The sequence below is a fragment of the Neovison vison genome, chromosome 13, assembly GCF_020171115.1.
Source record: "Neovison vison isolate M4711 chromosome 13, ASM_NN_V1, whole genome shotgun sequence".
NCBI classification, from domain to species: Eukaryota; Metazoa; Chordata; class Mammalia; order Carnivora; family Mustelidae; genus Neogale; species Neogale vison.
The window spans coordinates 93,369,909-93,387,912 of NC_058103.1; the positions used below are offsets into that span (position 1 = coordinate 93,369,909).

Genomic DNA, 18,004 nt, shown 5'->3' on the forward strand with positions numbered 1-18,004 from the left:
AAGATTCTGGCTTTTATTCTGAATGGGATGAGAAGTTGTCACAAGTTTTGAGCCACTCTGTAATATGATCTGATTCACTTCTTTTGTTGAGATTTTATTTATTTATTTGAGAGAGAGAACACTAGTAGGGGGAGGGGCAAAGGGAGAAGGAGAGGCAGACTCCCCACTGAGCAGGGAGCTGAGCCCCACCCCTCACTGCAGGCTCAGTCCCAGGACCCTGGGGTCATGATCTGAGTTACCAAGGAACCCTGATCTGATTCACTTTTTGAGTACGTGGCAAGATACGGGGGCAAATAAGGGGGTGAGGAGACTAGTTGGGTGGTTCATGGTGATCCCATCATAGAACTAATGGGGATTCTTAGAGACGGTGCCAGCTGGAGATTCCCAGGACCTGGGAGGAAGTGGGGTTACTAGGAAGCAACTGCTTAATGGAACAGGAGTTTCTTTTGGAGCTCTGAAAGTGTTTCAGAAACTAGACAGTGACAGTGGCTGCCCAAGTTTGTGAATGTACTAAGGGTCCCTAAGGGCAAATTTTATATGTATTTTTCCACAATAAAAAAGAAAAAAAGGTTTGATGGCTGAGTCCAGGGTGGTTGCAATGAAGGTTGACACAAGATGTCAGATTCCAGGTCTGTTTTAAAGGTAGAGCCCTTTGGACTTCCAGATTGGGAATGAGAGAAGCAAGAGAGTCAAAGATGATTCTGCACAAATGGAAAGATGGAGTTTCCAGCCATTGAGTTGAGGAAGATTGTGGGTACAGACATTTTTTAGGGGAAGATCTGGAAATCGCTTTTGAACATGTTAAACCTGGGTTGCCTATTCAATATAAAAATGAAAATGTTGAGTGGGCAATTGAATATATGAGTCCAGAGTTCAGGAGAGGGTTCTGATATAGACATGGGAATTTGGGAGTCAATAACATATTGGAGAACCATGAGACTGGATGAGAGAAGGGATTGAGGGGAAGAGACAGGAGTTCCAAGGACCTAGCCCTTTTGCTCTCCAACATCAAGGGATCAGGCAGGAGAGGAGGAACCAGTGGCTGAGGCTGAGAAGGGACAAGCAGTGAGATGGGAGGAAACTGACAGAATGTTGTGTCCTGGGTGCCAACTTCACAAAGTATTGCCAAGAGGAAAGAATGATAAGTAAATGTTATCGGTAATCTTGACAGGAGCAGTTTCGATGGAGCAATGAGAGGGGGGCCTCTTTGCAGTGAGCTGGAAGAGAATGAGAGAGAAGGACTTGGAGACAGCAGTATAGTCCATTTGTGCAAGGAATTTTACCACAAAGGGAACAGAAGTAAGATGCTGGCTAGAGGCAGAAGCAAGCTCAGGAGAAGAGTTTTGAGGATGTGGGAGACTTGTTAGCTTGTTTCTTTGTTATTGAGAATGATCTAGTTAGAGAAGGGGAAATTTATCACGTAAGAATGAGAGCGATCATTTCTAAAGCAATGTTCTCTGAGCAGGCAAAGGGTCAGCATTAGAGAGTTTATCCACAAAAAGAAGCAGGAGGGCAGGGAGTTTGGGTGCTGATGCTGGTACATACACACACACACACACACACACACACACACACACTTTCTCTCTCTCTCTCTCTTTCTCTCTCTCTCTTTATATATATATATATATGGGGGTCTCCAGGAGTCCTTTGCTGATTGCTTTGATTTTCTTAGTGCTGTAGGAAGCAAGATCATCAGCTGAGAATGAGGATGGGGAGATGGTGTGAAGCGGTAGCCAGGGAGAGGGGGAGAGTGGCTGGACCAGGACAGTGTCGTGTGATGACTGGGCATCAGTAAGGGCCCCACTTGAGATCTGTGGTCATGAATTGAAGGTGAAACCCATCACCAGCTTGTCTTTTTCTCCAGCCAGTTCGCCACCAGGTCCAGGCCCAAAATAGGGAAAGAGTTGGATTTAACCAAAGTTGGGGTTTTTGCAAAGTGAGTATAACAAAGGAAAATGGGCGAGGGAGTTGATGGTGTGTGTCAGAGGGTAATTGTAAAGACTGACCACAGAACTGAAGCTGGGTGTTGAGGAAAGTGAGGGCATGGGGGTGGGGAGGCTAATGTCTATGAACAGGCAGAAGAATAGGATTGTTGGTCCCAGTGGGGAGCAAGGACCAAATAGGTATTTTTACTATACCATACCCTCTTAAGATTTAAAAGCCTAACATAAATTTGAAAAGGCTCAATTTTAAAATACATCTTGAAAGGACTTAGGAATATTTGGGAGAGACTTGCTAACTTTTGAGTATGCCATTCTGTCGTGGGCAGGAAATGGGTCTGAAGAAGCCCATTTTAGCATTTATCTTATAAGGTAAATTGTGTTTCCTATACAATTGTCTTAAACAATTGATTACTTATATTATTTAGCATTTGAAAATAAATACCTTACACATACTATATAATATAATCTCTTACCTGTCTGTGGGAGACTTCATTCTCTCAAAAGAAACCCTGCTTTAAGGAGCATGGTTGGCATCATTTCCGATAACATAATGACATTCGTGGTTAGAGAGGGAATTTTTCAGAGTTTTAGGTAAAAACAAGAATGAAAACAGAGTAAGGTTGCTCCTAGAATAGCTCTTTAATTGCATTTGTCACTATTGATGATCAAGACTCAAGATAGAGTGTGTTCTACTTCCACAGTGTTTGACAGTTGCTAAAAATGGCAATGTCAGAGAGTCTTTGAGATCATCATTAATTCATTCATCCCCACGTTTCAACCCACTCTTCCCTGAACACCAGAGAATGATATGGCCACCCGAGTGCAGCTTAGAAATACTTCTTCTTATGTGTCTGCCTTTACCATTTTGGGGTACTTTCTTCACCAAAAGAATCACTGGCTTGGAAGTATGGGACTGTGGAGTTGTTAGGAAATATAGGAGTCACCTCATCTTACTTGTAACTGGATGAGTAAATACCCCCTTCCTTTTTCCTGGCAGCGCATTTCTTACCTCTGATTATCTACTGCACTTCTAGATAACAGAGACTTGCAGGAGTGGCCTCTGCTCTAGTTTTCAGACAGTTCAAACGGTTCTGTCAGGAGTCAGCTCTGTGACTCCCGCCCATCAGCTCTGACTTTGCTCTTCAGAGCCTCACAAAGCTGTTCCAGTCTCTCCTGTAGCAGCTCTTTAAATATGGAAGAGAGCCATCTTGTCGTGTCCTCCCCGCTGTTCTTCCTCATCCTCCCCGCTGTTCTTCCTCATCCTGGTAAACCTTTCTACATCCTTCAGCCCAGTCATGGCACCATTTCAAGTTTCTTCGCCCTCTGGAACACTGATCTGAACAGAAGCTCCTGTTGTTCAGTGATCAGCCTGAAGCTGATCCCGAATGAGAAGAACTCTGGGTATAGTGTGTTCAGAACTGGGCAAATCCACTATCTCCTCGTGCAGGAGCTGTGTGAGCGCAGGTTAAACAGATGTCTCTGCATGAGGCAATGGCTTCTCAGCTTCCTTTCTGGTAGTCAGGAACACTCAGAACACAGAAATGAATGACTAAACAGTGTGATTGGGGGTGAAAACCCATCTCTTAGGCTGCTGAAGGGAATCAGAGTGAATCCTCTGCAGTGACCACTTTCGGCTGTGTCCTCGGCAGGAGACTTAGGAACGAGGTTGAGATAAGCTCTTAGCTCTAACTCAGACAACCTGACCATGAAGTCATAGGAATACAGCTTTCCTTTCTTTCAAAGCCTCATCACTGGCTTTCCTTTCTTTGAAAACCTGCTAACTTGCCATTTTGAAAATGAAATCTAACTCTCTTTACTCTTGTGATCATCCAAGGTTTTATTCTTGCATTTCTTGTTTTCTGTTAATATGCTCAGTGATTTCATTCACTCGTGTTGCTTCAAGCATCACCCTCTGCAGATCACTGCCTCTAAACCCAACCTTCTTCTCCACCTATAGCCTTGCATTTACCAACTGCCTTTTGGAAGCATGCAGGGCAGATGACAAAGCAGACCCAGATATCCATGTGGTACCTCCAAAAGGATCAAGTGGCTGGATATGGAGAGAGATCTGGATTCTGGGAGACCGGGAGCAGGCAGGGGATGAGCCTGGTTGTATCATGGGAACAGACAGGAAAAGATATGGGCAAATAAAAGAGGTGAGGTCAGGATCTTCTTTTCACCTGCAAATACCAGAGAGGTGCAGAGTTTGTGTGCCTGGGGAAACCTATAATGAGATATTCTTCATTCACATACACTCGGAACCTGAAGAAAGAACCTCACTAGAAATAAAGGATAAAAATATACCTCCTAGAAGAAGAAGGTATGAAAAAAAAATTCATTCATTGGAAACTGCCTTCCTATGGAAGGCAAAGGGATCAGAATCCTCATCGGTCTTCTGTGAGGGAACATTAACCTCACCTGTTGTTTTCAGGGCTCCTGCTGCTCATGCACCTTGTGGCTGTACTTTGCCTTGGCTGGAGAGGATGGGACCCCTCATCCCTTCCTGCTTACTTACAAAGCTCATTGAAACCAGAACACTAAGGAATGAACATCTGGCTCTTCTGACAAAACTTGACACTTGATCCTGAAAAATCAATATGAACGAAATAAAAAAGCATTACCAATCTCAAGCCTCAAGTTTGGATTGCATCTGGCTTCTAATAATGGATACTTGATTATAGTGGCTGAGAGAATTTGGAAGTTAAACCTCACAAAGAAGTCCAAAGATACCCATTCCAGGGCCAGTACTTCATTAGAGAGACTTCATTAGAGAGACTCATTCCTCTGTCTTCCCATCCTAAACACTGGCTGCCATCTTTGAAGTTACTTTATGGTGCAGTGTATAGTGCAATTAGAGTTTGAGCCATCGTATTTTCATTCCAGGCAGGAAGCATGAAAGCAACAGGGGGAAGACAAAGGGCATCTTCAGCTATCTGATCTCTTTTTAGAGAGCTTTTCCAGAAGGTCCATCTAACAACGTCAGTTTCAATCTCATTGATCAGAACTTAGTTACATAGCTATCCCAAGGTTGGGTAATGTGCTCTTCAGCAGGCATAATGCCACCCTGAATAAAATGGGCTTTTGTTCCTAAGGAAGAAGAGGAGAATAAGTATGGGGTAGACAGCCCGTTGTGTCTGCCATGCAAAGGCGAGGCTAGTTGAGGTAGAACTCAAGAAATATTAGATAAGAATGTCTGTAAGCCTGGAACTTGGGGCAATAAGAAAGTGAGGAGATGAGCGAAGGGTCCAAAGATGGTCTTGGCCTCATGAGTGTTCCCCTTTCCTCCTTAATCTTGTGCTCTCCATGAATGGGCAGAAGGTATAGGCTACTCAGGGAAGTTCAGTCTGGTGTCCCAAGGCTTAGGGACCTGGCTGTTGATAGGGACATTAGGTTTTTCAGAGCATTCATGAGAACCAGAGTCTTCTTTAACCTAAGAATGATGGTAGATGATTTAACCTCTGCTGTGTTACTCTACACAGATACTTGAAAATGGCAACTCACCCAGCCCTTCCAAAATATAATTTGATTCCAATATGTAAGATACTTAGAAGCAAGACAACTTTCAGGAGATGACTGAATTCTACCGCAATTTAGCCTTCTTGCTGCCATTGTTGAATTCTTAACCTGGTCTAGTTTTTAATTAAAAAAAAAAAAAAGAAAAAAGAAATGAGTAATGCTATTTATAGGGAATTTCTAAACCATTAAAACACTAAAAACAACAGTGAGAAACATATTGTCTTCCAAATTTCATTCACAAAATTGGCTTTGAGAGGAAAAGGTATGTGGCCTGAAGTGGTTTTTAGGGCGCTCCATATTTCAGAGGCTTGACAATGACAGCGTCAGTGACAAGATTACAAGTCATACTGAGCGAGACTCTTCTAGTCTTGCAAGCCTCCTGGACTAAAGGAGGCCTATCCCAAAGCAGAGTGTAACCTTAATCACCTCATCTGTTTAAAAAAGAAGGAAAAAAAGAAAAAAAACCTTTGACAAATTTGAAATGTTTTCCGACATCTGTCTGCAAGGATAATTCTTGAATCCTTTGGTAAAATGGGAACAATTATTGTAAGTCCTTCAAAAATATTTACAAACACATGCCTACACACATGTAAGGCGTGCCCTGATATTTAGTCTCCCTGAAGACTGCCTTCCTGTGGGAGTGTAGTTTTATCTGGATAAGTGTGTGTAGCCAATATTGGTATAATTTTTAGTGTAACTGTTTTCCTCATTACTGAATTTCATATGCATATTCATTTGCTTTTCACCTCAGATCTAACTGGCTTAAAAGTCCCAGTGCTGACTCTGACCAGCTCTTCCGCATGGTGGCAGAGGTCTTCATCCTGTGGTGTAAATCTCACGTAAGGAACCTGTGGGCCCCAAACTTAGAGATGGCTGTGAAAGGTACAGACCTCCAAAAACGTTCTTATAATGTTGACTTTTTTATCCCCCCCCCAACTTAGAACTTCAAGAGGGAAGAGCAGAATTTTGTGATTCAGAATGAAATTAATAATTTGGCATTTTTAACTGGAGACAGCAAAAGCAAGATGTCGAAAGTAAGTCCATTGAAATCAATTCCAAAGACTTTGATCTTGACCTAAGTTATGTATCTTGGATGTGTGAAGGGATTAGCTCCATCCTGCATTTAGGTCAAACCACGAGAACCAGCAGTCTCTACTGTTATTTATTTTGAGAATGAGCCAGAAGAAACTGCTCTCAAATAAGCATGGTCATCACATTTTCTGAATAAATAGCTGTTTGTATGTCAAAAAGTTTCAAGACTTGTCTAAGGCATTCGAGAGGTCTCCCAAACCAAAGCAGCTGTTCATTGTTTTTAAATAGAACTTCTTCTGGCGTAGTGAGCTGCCAAGCTACACACGCCTGGAGCCACCTTTCGATTAGCTATGAGGAAACGCCCTTGCTTTGACGACTTCGTTAGCACATGTTCTTACAGTAAGCTTGTTTTCCTCCTATCTGGAACATCCAATAGCTGTTTTATTTCAGTTGTACTGACCTCTTAATGCCTTCTGTTTATTTTCCATGTGGGTTGCTTTCAGAAACCCAAACGTCTGTCCATTCCCTGCAGGAATGTTTAAAAGAGAACATACAGGATATCTGTCTGAGAAAGAGAGTAGCTAACAGGGAGGAGTGTAGCAGGAATACAGGAGGGGGCCTGCCCGCCCCCACCCCCCGCCAGCTCCTCTTCAGTCGGCTCTGCACAGGGAGGCTTTGCTATTTGGATTGTAAAGAATTCTCAGACACACTCTCTCAGGTGCACATAACATACATACAAGACTTACTTAAATGTAATGTTTTGTTACCAGCTGTTATGGCTTACTCTCAACTCTGTTCACTTGAGAAGCGTGCCTCAATGAGGGTAGGCTGTATATATCAAGTGTAAGTGACATGTAACACCTGAGATGTGCGTCTCTCTTGTTGCTGGTACAAGTGCTGCCTTTGAGGAACATGAAGGTGGAGTGTGCATGGGGACCCTTCAGAAGTGAAAAACAGTTTTGGAAAGATGACAGTCAATGACAGCAAAGCCTTTGAGCATCTTTCCAAATAACCATTTGGGATGAAGACCTGTGTATAGAAAACCGCAAACAAGGGGCTGGTATAACAACCAAAAATGCAAACTTCAGCACCCCAAAATTCATCACGTGTGCCTAGCTCTGGTCAGCTGCCATCACTCTGAACTTTCCAGCTCTTCCTTTAGCTGTGTTGACACTAACACTTCTTCCAGCATCCCAAAACTGACTCTTAGAGTTTAGAATCTGCTATACACTGCCTAATAAGGTTTGACATATAAAATTGTGCACATACAAAGAGAGATCAGAAGTATATATTCATATTCAAAGTAGTCTTTGCTGCAAAGCAATTTACCTTAAGGTGGACGCTTTTGTGCTTTGGATAATTTTTATTTGATTTTCCAAAATTCATTTTGCATTCAACTTCTGGCAAACACATCTGCTCCCATGTGGGATATATGAAGATAGGATCTTTTAGATTCCTGATCCTTGGACATTTCTCTTAAATTCCCTCTGAAGGGTCTTCTTGCAGTCATCGTTGGCTCTCTTCTCACGCCATCCACCTACGGAAAGTCAGTCAATTCCAGATAGATTTTATGCTACCTTCACCTTGCAGTAGAGCTGCCGCATCCATTGTTACTGTCAGCGGATGGCAGCAAAGCAGTGGAAATGACTCTGATAAGAATTTGGATCCCAGATGAGCAGAAATGGCAAAGACATCTCAATGTCTCAATGCACAGTGATGAATGGTTACTTAGGGTCCTTAGGTTTACACTTGGAAAGAGATAAGGTGACAGAAGATGACATTTCAAAACTAACCTACTAACAAACTAACTGGAAATTCTGCTCATGCACATTGCTGAATGAGGAAAAGGGTATGTTTGCCTTGTCAGAGGAAGGTCATATTCAGAATGTGGGCATCTTCGCTGTTGGTAAGGTATGTCTATATGGGCAAACACTTTCATTTCCTTCCCATTGACTTTGTATGCCAGTTTTCCTACATGGAAAAGGGTCATTACAGTATAGTAAATGGGAGATGTTAAATAACATCTACCATGGTTAAATAACATTACCATTTAACATGTTACCCCCCTCAGGGTAACAGACACTCCTTTTGTTCCTGTTGCCTCAGTTGAAACACAAAACGTGATAGTAAATAGGACTAGAGATGGAAAGGAAGCTAAGTCCCACCCTTGGCCCAGCCATTGACTAAAGGTCTGGCGTTGCATTAACTCCGCCAGACCGCAATTTACCAATCTGTAGAATGGGCTTGAGCTTACTACCTGACCCCTCCCAGCTCTAGTGGGATGTTATGTTTAAAAGTCAGTTTCAAATTGCATCACTAAGATAGAGATAAATGCAGAACATTCTTTCAGATGGAGGCCCCTTTACCCTGCCTCCAGTAAACCACAACTCATAGCCATTTCTGGTATTCTTTGGAGACAGAACTACCTATGAGAGAATGGGGAGGAGGTATTCTTACTCTCACTTGAATCCCCATCGCCTTTTCCTCCCTGAAATTAGATGCTTTCTTTACTCCCTAATCTGAATGGTCAGCTGTGCTTGCTTTTATCTCCGCTCTGAACTGAATTCTGGTGTTGTATAAATGAAGTTGGCCTCTGTGCGTATGGCAGCTGTTGCAAAGACCTGTGTTCTGGAATGCTGCATGCTTACACATGCTGCACATGCCGTTGCAGGTGGAAAGGAGGCAGAAACAAAATATACGGTGGGCCGCAGTATTTATACTTGATTAACTGAAGATCAGTGCAGTGATGCATTATTTTCCAGGCAATGAAAGCAGGGTTTTTTGGAGAGCTCATTGTATATTTTCTTTATAGAACACTGTTTTGCAAATATATGTTAAGCAAAATGTAACCAAGCTGAGCAAGTGCTTGTTTTGTTTTGTTTTGAAACTTGTTTTGTTTTCTGGAAAAATGTCAGCAGCTTCCTCGGAGGGGAATGGTAAGTTAGAACGTGTTTAGCCCAAAAAATGCCAGTCTTTTGACCAAGATTATGAGTTAAACAGAATTATAAGGCAGGAAGTATTAGAGTGCCTCATTGAAAGCCTCTCTCTCCCAAGTGTGATTTCAGTGTATTGAAAAAGGATAGGGAAGAGTTTAGAGGCTAACTTTGAGATTTTCCGGGGTATTCATACTTACATGTGGGCGTTTGCTGCTTACACCCATCTCCCCTGGTGTTCACTCCTCTCTGTCTCATCCCCTCCACCACTCATCATCTTCACTTTGTGTTCCTTGTGCACTTGTGCAGCTCCCCTCCTTTCCTCTCCTCTCCTCCCTACCTTTCCCCTTCTCCATCTCTGTCTCCCTCTCAGCCCCCTCCCCGCCCCCCTTACTCCTCTCTATCCTTCCCTCCCCCATCCTTTGCTTCCTCTTTCTCTGTTACTTTCTCATTCTCAGACTGGCTTCTGGAAGTTCAACTTTCCCCTAATATCTAATGTTGGGTTGACTTGTCTTTACTTCACTTACCCTGTTAGTGGGGATAAGAACGTCACATGATGTAAGCTTGCCTGTTTTCAGAAGCCTCTCCCTGTGCTGTCTCAGTGCAACACACCACCCGACCATGTGTCCGCCTCAAATTTCCTTTCCCTGAAGAGTCCATACATTGTCCTTACATTCACACATAAAATCCTTTGTTTGATCATAAACAACTGGTGATAATGTGTAGGGAAATGGGAGGATTTTGAAGATCTAGGAATCTGTAAATTTCTCTTTGGAAAGTAAAAAAATTTCAGGGGGAAAAAAAGCACTTCCAGCATTATCAGCATTAGGGAAATGCATTGAGTTAGCCAATCTTAGTGGTAAAGAAAAGAACAAAATGGAACCTCTAGTATGAAAGAGGCTGTGACTAAAGATATATTTGAAGGTCACAGCACAGGAAGGGAGATGTTCCATCCTTTGGGCTGTCGGGGCAATCCTGAATTACCCTGGATATTCCTAAAGCACTTCTGTTTAGCAAGCCTCTTTTTTGTGGAAGCACACTCATTGCCCCTTTGCTCAATTCTTCTTTCTCTTCTCACAACCACAGATCTTCTGGCAGTGATAATGTGGTAGATGGAAAGAAGAAAGCAAATAGGGGTCTACGGTTATATGACAGAATATTTACAGCCCACCCAAGTGAGAAATGGGAGGTGGGAGGGGAAAGGCTTTAGATCTAAAGGGCTCGTGTATCAGGAAAGCTAGTCTTAGAGATGACCTTGCCTTGTGGGGTATATTGCTTGGCTTGGGTGTAAGTCCTTTTGACCAAAATAACTTCCATCCTAACCTCCCACTCACTCTTCATGCCATGCTCAACCGGCTTCTAGAAGTGTTGAGTTTCTGTTGTATTGGCTGAGAAATGGGGGCTAAGAAGCTACGACTAACATGTGCTACCTTACGCCTTGGACCCCTGCTTTTACTGACTGACTCTTCTCCTTGTTTCTTTTCTTTTGTCTTCCCACACAGGCCATGCAAGTAAAGGTACAGGTCAAATGCATGACGTGTCTTTTCTGTCCTAGTATTAGAGGTGCCAGGCTCTGGTCACCCTCTGCACTGTGATCACCATGGGGGTGGTACAGAATGGATCTTCCCACCTGGAGGTCCCCCAGGCCTGCTCCAGGGAAGACACCGCCCGTCAAAGAGTGAATGTAGGCCTACCCACCCTTGGAATGGGGAAGCCAGGGAAGCCAGCCAAGCCTCACCCTAACTGAGGTCTCCTTGCTATCTCTGTTCCCTTCCCCAGCTGCCCACTCTGCAGCCAGCACACTGACAGAGATAGGGATGCCGACAGGGTGTGAGAGCCCGCGAGGCTCACTCCTCTGCTGTGCCATGCAGGGTCTGAATCCCATGTGCCATCAGTGGGCCCACTCCTTTCACACCATACATCTCCGCCTCTTGTGCGAGGCTCCTGCAATTCAAAGTTTTTCAAGGACTAACCTTCAAGACTGGAAATCAGATAACCACATGTTTTTACACAAAATGTGCATATGGTGGGAAAAAACCCTAGGACAGTTCTCCAGTGGCCCATACAGATTATAACTTGGAAATATATCTCTCTATTCACTGATGTGTGTCTGCTGCCACTGTCACGCTCCCTGCCCTAAGCTCTGTGGCAGAGAACGGGAGATGAGCAGGAAACAGGCCATTTGCAGTTCTTAGAAAGGGAAATGAAGCCATGCCCAGGTAGGCTTGGGTCTGGGTTTTGACTCAGATGCTTACATGCTGCGTGGCCTTGGAAAATCATTTACCTTCCCTGAGCATCATGTTCTCACTTATGCAACTGCCTTATTTGTGGGATCATCATTATTGGGAGGATTAAAAATGTTTTGTTTTAGTAGGAGGCACGTTGGAGTCACAGTACACATGCAGCATTCATAATAAGAACAACTTGAGATTGGCCCAACAGAATAGAATGAGTGAGAAATTATTTGAATTGTGTATCAAATATACATAGTTACATTTTGCATATTTACTTGATTGTGTAGGGCATGTTACTATTCACCTTTTACATTTATATAGAGAGGACACCTCATAGTTTATATACACAAAATCGGGTTCTATCCTTTATGGATGATTTTCAGGGTAACGGAGACTGCAAATGAGTTTCGCCTTAGGCGCAACCTTTAGAACTCTATGCCTGATGGTAGAACACGTAAAGAACCCAGCTTGCATTCAGTAAATGAGAGAACTCTTTGCGGCATTTGTGTGAACCAGCTTTCACTTTCTGCTGTGTTCTAGAACACAAGCTGCCTTCTGTTAGCTTCATTTCTTACCACTCCCCACCCCCCCTCCCCCACCTGCCATACTTCTCCCCACCCCTTCTCCCTGCTGTCCCTGGCCTGACCTGCTGTTTTAGAGCACCGGGCACAAGGGGTCCCACAACCAGGAGAATTGTCTGGCGCATCTGGCCAGCCTGGGTTTTGCTGGCCAGGAGCTTCGCTGTGGTTGCTGTGATGTAACCTCCTGAAGTCACCGCAAGCTGGGTGAAAGAAATCGCATCCATTTTAAGAGTGTCCATCAATAATTACGAACCTGTTTCACACTTTAAAGTAACTTAAAGCCATCAGTCCCAAGGCAGTGTTAATTCTTACCCTCCTCTTCTCTTAGAAACCAGTGCCTCCTAAGACGAATGCTGCTCTAGCTCAGGGTCCCGGATCTTACGTGTGGGTTCAAGGAGAGGCGTCTGGCCTCCCTGCTGCTCCCAGAGCCCTGGGTCTCTGTATTGGCTGAAGCAGCAGCACTGCCCACTCCTCCCACAGACATTCCAGGGACACCTTGTAGAGGAAAGCCTCAGTGAGCACCATTTCTCTTTCTGTCACAGCCCCCGACTTCATCCTCTGCTGCTAGCTATCCAGCACACCCACACTTCCAGCAAGTGTCCCCAAGGGAGGCACAGCCCTGCAAGTGAAGTACCTAGTGGGCAGGGTGCTCTTTCAGAGGCCGACCTCACAAAAACCCGTTCATAGCAGGGCTGTCTCCTGCAGCCTGCCTGCATGGCCGGCTGTGGTGAGGGGGTTGGGGGAAACGACACTGAGGCCTCGCAGATGGGTGGCTCAGCCCCATGCCTCAAACTCTCTCAGAAACCTTCTGCTCCACGGGGTGGGCCTGGTTGTGTAGTCTCTCCCTGTGAGGGGTGAGGTGGTATAAACTGAAGAAGGGTGAACTCTCGCAGACTCTCTGCTTTCCTCAGGGTTCCTCCCAACTCTCCCCAGCCACATCCCAAAGCAGCCCTACTCTGGCACTTGCCCTTCCCTGTGAAAATTTTCACTGCCTCAAGATGGAGGTTGAGTGGGACGCGGTGCTCCAAAACACTAGCTTCAGCCCTGACCGCAGAGCAGTTCTATGGGAGATGCTCTCCCATGTATTTCCTGACACCCCAGCATCAGGCTTCTCCGTTCTTTTCTGGGGCCATATTATCAGTTATCGAACCATTCCTTTTGAAAAACACCAGTTTATCTGTTCATTCAGCCAGGGGACAAGTGAGGCAAGAGTATAGGCGTCCGCGGTGTGTGTCTGCCCACGCGGTTCTGTGAGCATACACGCAAGGAGAGGACTCAGGAGCCGGGCGGGACTCTCGACGGCCCCTGGGATGGCTTCAGCACACTCCTTTCCTTGCTCTCTGAAGCGTAGGAAGGCCCACCTGTACAGATAGGGCCACAAGGAGGCAGGCTGCCTCTAAGGTGAGGCCGTTCATTTCAGAATCACTGAGCCCCTCTGTTTATTCCAACCTCGTTTCCTAGTCTGGAGGACAGGACCAGGAACGGAAGAAGACAAAGCGGAGAGGAGACTTGTATTCCATCCAGACCTCTCTCATCGTGGCCGCACTCAAGAAAATGCTGCCCATTGGTTTGAATATGTGCACACCAGGCGATCAGGAGCTCATCTCCCTGGCCAAATCTCGATACAGCTATGTAAGTCATGCATCCACTCTGGCTGAGCAGTAACACAAGGGGTGGGGGTGGTTGCTTGGGGTCTGAAGGGTTCATCCTTCCCTGGGATCGGGGGTAGCGAGGGCTGATGAGTAGAAACCTAGGGGCCCACCGACAAAACAGCCCCATCTGTAAAGCTGGTTGGAGAGCTCTTTAGACAAGTCTGTCATTTTTCTTCTTTTGTTCTTGTAATAAAGATCCCAGCAGAACCATTCCACTTGCTGTCCATCCCTCCCTGCGCCCTACTTTACATCTCCCTAGTGACCTCGAGGAATAAAATTTAACATCTCTTTCCACAGAGGGACACAGATGAAGAGGTGAAGGAACATCTGCGGAATAACTTGCACCTGCAGGAGAAGGTGATGTATCGGGAAGAGAGAATGCATGCAGGCTTCCCTGTGGCTGTGGGGTGCCATCCCTCCTTTTAATTCACTAATGCTCTCTTTAGTGTGTTCTAAAAACAGTCTCTGAGCACTGGTGTTTAATTGGTAGGACTAGCTCTCTGCCTTCAATTTTCACTTTTGTTTGGGTGTGTGGGGAAGAGTTTTTGCCCTTAATTTTTGTTCTTTCCTTTGCTGTTACAAAGAGGATGCAAAGTAGCATTTAATGAAGCATGCCTTCCCACCTACCAGTGTGAACATCCAGCCAGAGGAGGGGGTTAGATTAGGTCTCAAATTTACTGACTGTGAGCCTTGTTAAACAGTGAAATGGACACTGTGGGGGCTGGGGGTGGGGGGAACTTCAGCACATCCTGATCTAGAGATTTGGAAACAAAGTAACTCTGTTAGAGTTGGTATAAACCAAAACAAACAAACAAACAAACTTTGATTTTAAAGGCTATTTGAGATTTTTTTCCAGGCCTGTGAATCTGAACGACTCTTTTCTCAGATATGTTATGCCTTAAGATAGAAGATTAAGCTGACACAAACAGCCACTTCTTTCCATCCCAGACATATGGGGATAATGGGGAAAATATACCACCAAAAAAAAAAAAAAAAAAAAGGCAGTCAAAAGAAATCCCAGTGCCAGAATAAAGAAGACACTTTAAATCACAGGAATGAAGAGAAGTTGATGCAGCTAGGAAAACTCACAGAGCTTTCTGAGCCAGATATGTATGTCAGAGGCTGGGGTTTTTAATAACCTTAAAGGAAGAAAAGTGTAGGACCTAATTACCCATGCTGTGCACAGATGCGGAGCCAGAAACTTACATAAAATTAGCCTTAAACCAGTTAAACCTATAAATCTCCTGCAAAGACAACCATAAAACCACTTGGAGACTCTCCACCTCTTAGAATATGGTCTGACATGCCAATAAATAAAACTCCTCCTGAAGCCAAAGTCATGCTTAAGAGGAAAAAAAGGCATGAAAGAAAATCCACCACCATTAGAGAGGCAGAAAATGCAACAAAGGGAAGAACGTGAGCCTAAGGAACTGCAGAAAGCAATTTAAACATAAGTGTGGTTGAAATACTTAAAGAGCTACACATAGCAGTAATATCCACAAAGCAAGACTTGGACATTTTTTTAAAGATTTTATTTTTTTAAAATAATCTCTATACCCAGCGTGGGGCTCAAACTCACAACCCCAAGATCGAGAGTTGCATGTTCCATCAACTGAGCCAGCCAGGTGCGCCTGAATTTTTTTTTTTTTTTTTTAAGGAGAATGGATATGGGATTGAAAAAGCCACATAGTGATTACAAAAATTGAAAATACTCACCAAAATTAAAAATCCAATTTACAGGTTAAAAAAACAGGCTAGGCACAGCTGAAAAGAGAATTTATGAATTGGAAGATTGCTTTCAGGAAATTAGAAGTTAGTAAAGAGAGAAAGGTTTGGAAATATGGCATGAGTTAAGGGATACAGACTAGAATGGGAGGTTCCTATATAGATGTACAATGTGTCAGTGAAGATAATAGAGAAAACGAGAAAGAAGCAATAATACAAGAGTCTCAATTCCTCTGGAACCTTGGAAGGAGTAAAGGCTTTTTCAATACAAGATTGCTGACCTGGTGTGTGCTTTAATTTTCAGTCTGATGACCCAGCAGTAAAGTGGCAACTGAACCTCTACAAAGATGTTCTAAAGAGTGAAGAACCTTTCAATGCAGAAAAGACCATAGAGCGTGTACAGAGAATTTCAGCAGCAGTGTTCCACTTGGAGCAGGTAAGAAGCACCTACCCTGAGGACTGAGGAAGCAAAATCACCCTGGTTTTTTGAATATTAAAGCTCCTTTCCACACTCTACTTTTAGGTAGATTGTTCTTGTAAGACCCAAAACTAGGAATAAGAAACATCCCAGCTCACTCCCAAATGTCATCTTGTGCCCCATGATAGCAGACTCCTCAATTCTTTCCCTTCCAAGAGTTTTTACAAATTTTTGCCATTAGATCAAATGACTCATTCAAATCCTCTACCCAGTTGTAAAGCTGCTCTTAGGCAGTAAACCTCCAAAAGCAGATATTTGGGAGAAGGAAGAAAATGTCAGATCTCTACAAACCCAGTAATTCAGTGCTATGTACCTTTTGCTGACTATGGTTGAGAAATAAGAATTCTTCCAGGATTGAGAAATCTGGGTTGCAGGCGACGACCTTCTGCCACACAGATAGCCTAGTGCACACCTATCCCCGTGTTTTCTTCTCAGGTGGAACAGCCTTTGAGGTCCAAGAAGGCGGTCTGGCACAAACTGTTGTCAAAGCAGCGGAAACGGGCAGTGGTGGCCTGTTTCAGGATGGCCCCTCTCTACAACCTGCCCAGGCAAGTATTCTGTCCTTTTCTTCTGGCATGGGAGCCAGCAATGGGTATTAAGGTATCCTCCCACAGCTGTACTGTCTTCTGGCACTGGTATTCATGATCCAAGGGGTGGAAATTGGAGCCCTCCATCCATGATGCCATTACAGTCTACATATAGTCTAACAGCCTACTAAGGAAATCCAGGTAAGCAGAAGAGCTGAAAACAGATGTGATTCCCTAGTGTCCTGTGCCTGTCTTAGCTCCCCATTTTACGCCTTAACATCAGCCAGGTGAGCATACGGAAGCTCTTAGTTTTCTTGAGGTGGGGTACTTTGTGAGGCTATAAAGGAACTGTAGAAAAAGAACTCTTTCCAAAATGCTTTACCCCAAATTCCATCAACAGATCAAACCATATTTCTGTGCTGAGGTACTTGGATGGTCCCGCAGTTACTTTGTTTCCTCAGCAGGTACAGAGATGTAACTTGAGAATCCTTGAGCACAGTGTGTTTACCTTCAAGATGAAGAAAGGGCACTGGCTAAAGATGTCCCAAGAGGTCAATCCTGGACATGTTGCCTTATCTGCATGGTTAATCTATACTCTGAAGTCAGAAATATGCAAAGGCTTTTCTGAAATGTGCTGTATCAATGAATTGCAGAGTATCCATGCAGACTGGGCAAACACTGACCACTGACACTTGACTCATTATCACTGGTGATGTGGCAACACTCCCGTCCTCAGACTGATGGCAGAGTCCACAAGGTCCAGCCTGGGATCAGTAAGCAAAGCTGCAAATTGAGTATCCATCTCTGCTTCTTCAAACTTGCAAATCAGTATGAACCATCCTTACCCAGTTAGGAAAAATAAACTGACTCAGAAAGGTATTTTCTGAATCCCATGTAAATAAAAGTTTCCTTGGAATATGCAATAAAAGTCTCTTCCTGTGCTGGACACTTGTTTTCATCAGGTCATACTTCCTGGGCATCAGTTGTCCAGAGTGCCCTGTCATCCTGTCCTGAGCCAGATGACCAACTAAGCTTTCCTGTTAGGGTTTTTGAAGATAGTGAAGAACCATAACCTCTGAGACACACAGCTGCTCCTACAGGTCTCCTGACAATACAGATTGGTATCTTTGGAGGAGGATGAGGGGCCACAAAATCAAATGGAACTCATGAATAAAAAGCAGGAAAAAAAATCAGACAAATAGTAATGGCTATGAAGACCACTGATATCCTGGCAACAAGGAGAAATTCAAATAGCTCAATAGAGAAAGCAAAAATCAACGGGACTTTTGTCTCTTTCCTAAAAGGGGTGAAGCATCAAAAGGCATTCACTTTCCTTCCTGGCAGAGGTTCAAGCCCCAGGTGGTAATGGGACCTCAGGAAGGG

General features: G+C 44.1%; 1 protein-coding gene across 1 annotated transcript in view; it reads left to right on the plus strand.

Annotated features, from left to right (window-relative positions):
* RYR3 (ryanodine receptor 3) overlaps positions 1 to 18,004 on the plus strand; it is a 515,475-nt gene that overhangs the window by 452,673 nt on the left and 44,798 nt on the right. Inside the window, 6 exon segments of the mRNA XM_044230143.1 lie at positions 6,211 to 6,298; positions 6,401 to 6,493; positions 13,701 to 13,871; positions 14,189 to 14,248; positions 15,921 to 16,052; positions 16,491 to 16,642. Of these exon segments, the coding sequence (XP_044086078.1) occupies positions 6,211 to 6,298; positions 6,401 to 6,493; positions 13,701 to 13,871; positions 14,189 to 14,248; positions 15,921 to 16,052; positions 16,491 to 16,642 (696 nt within the window).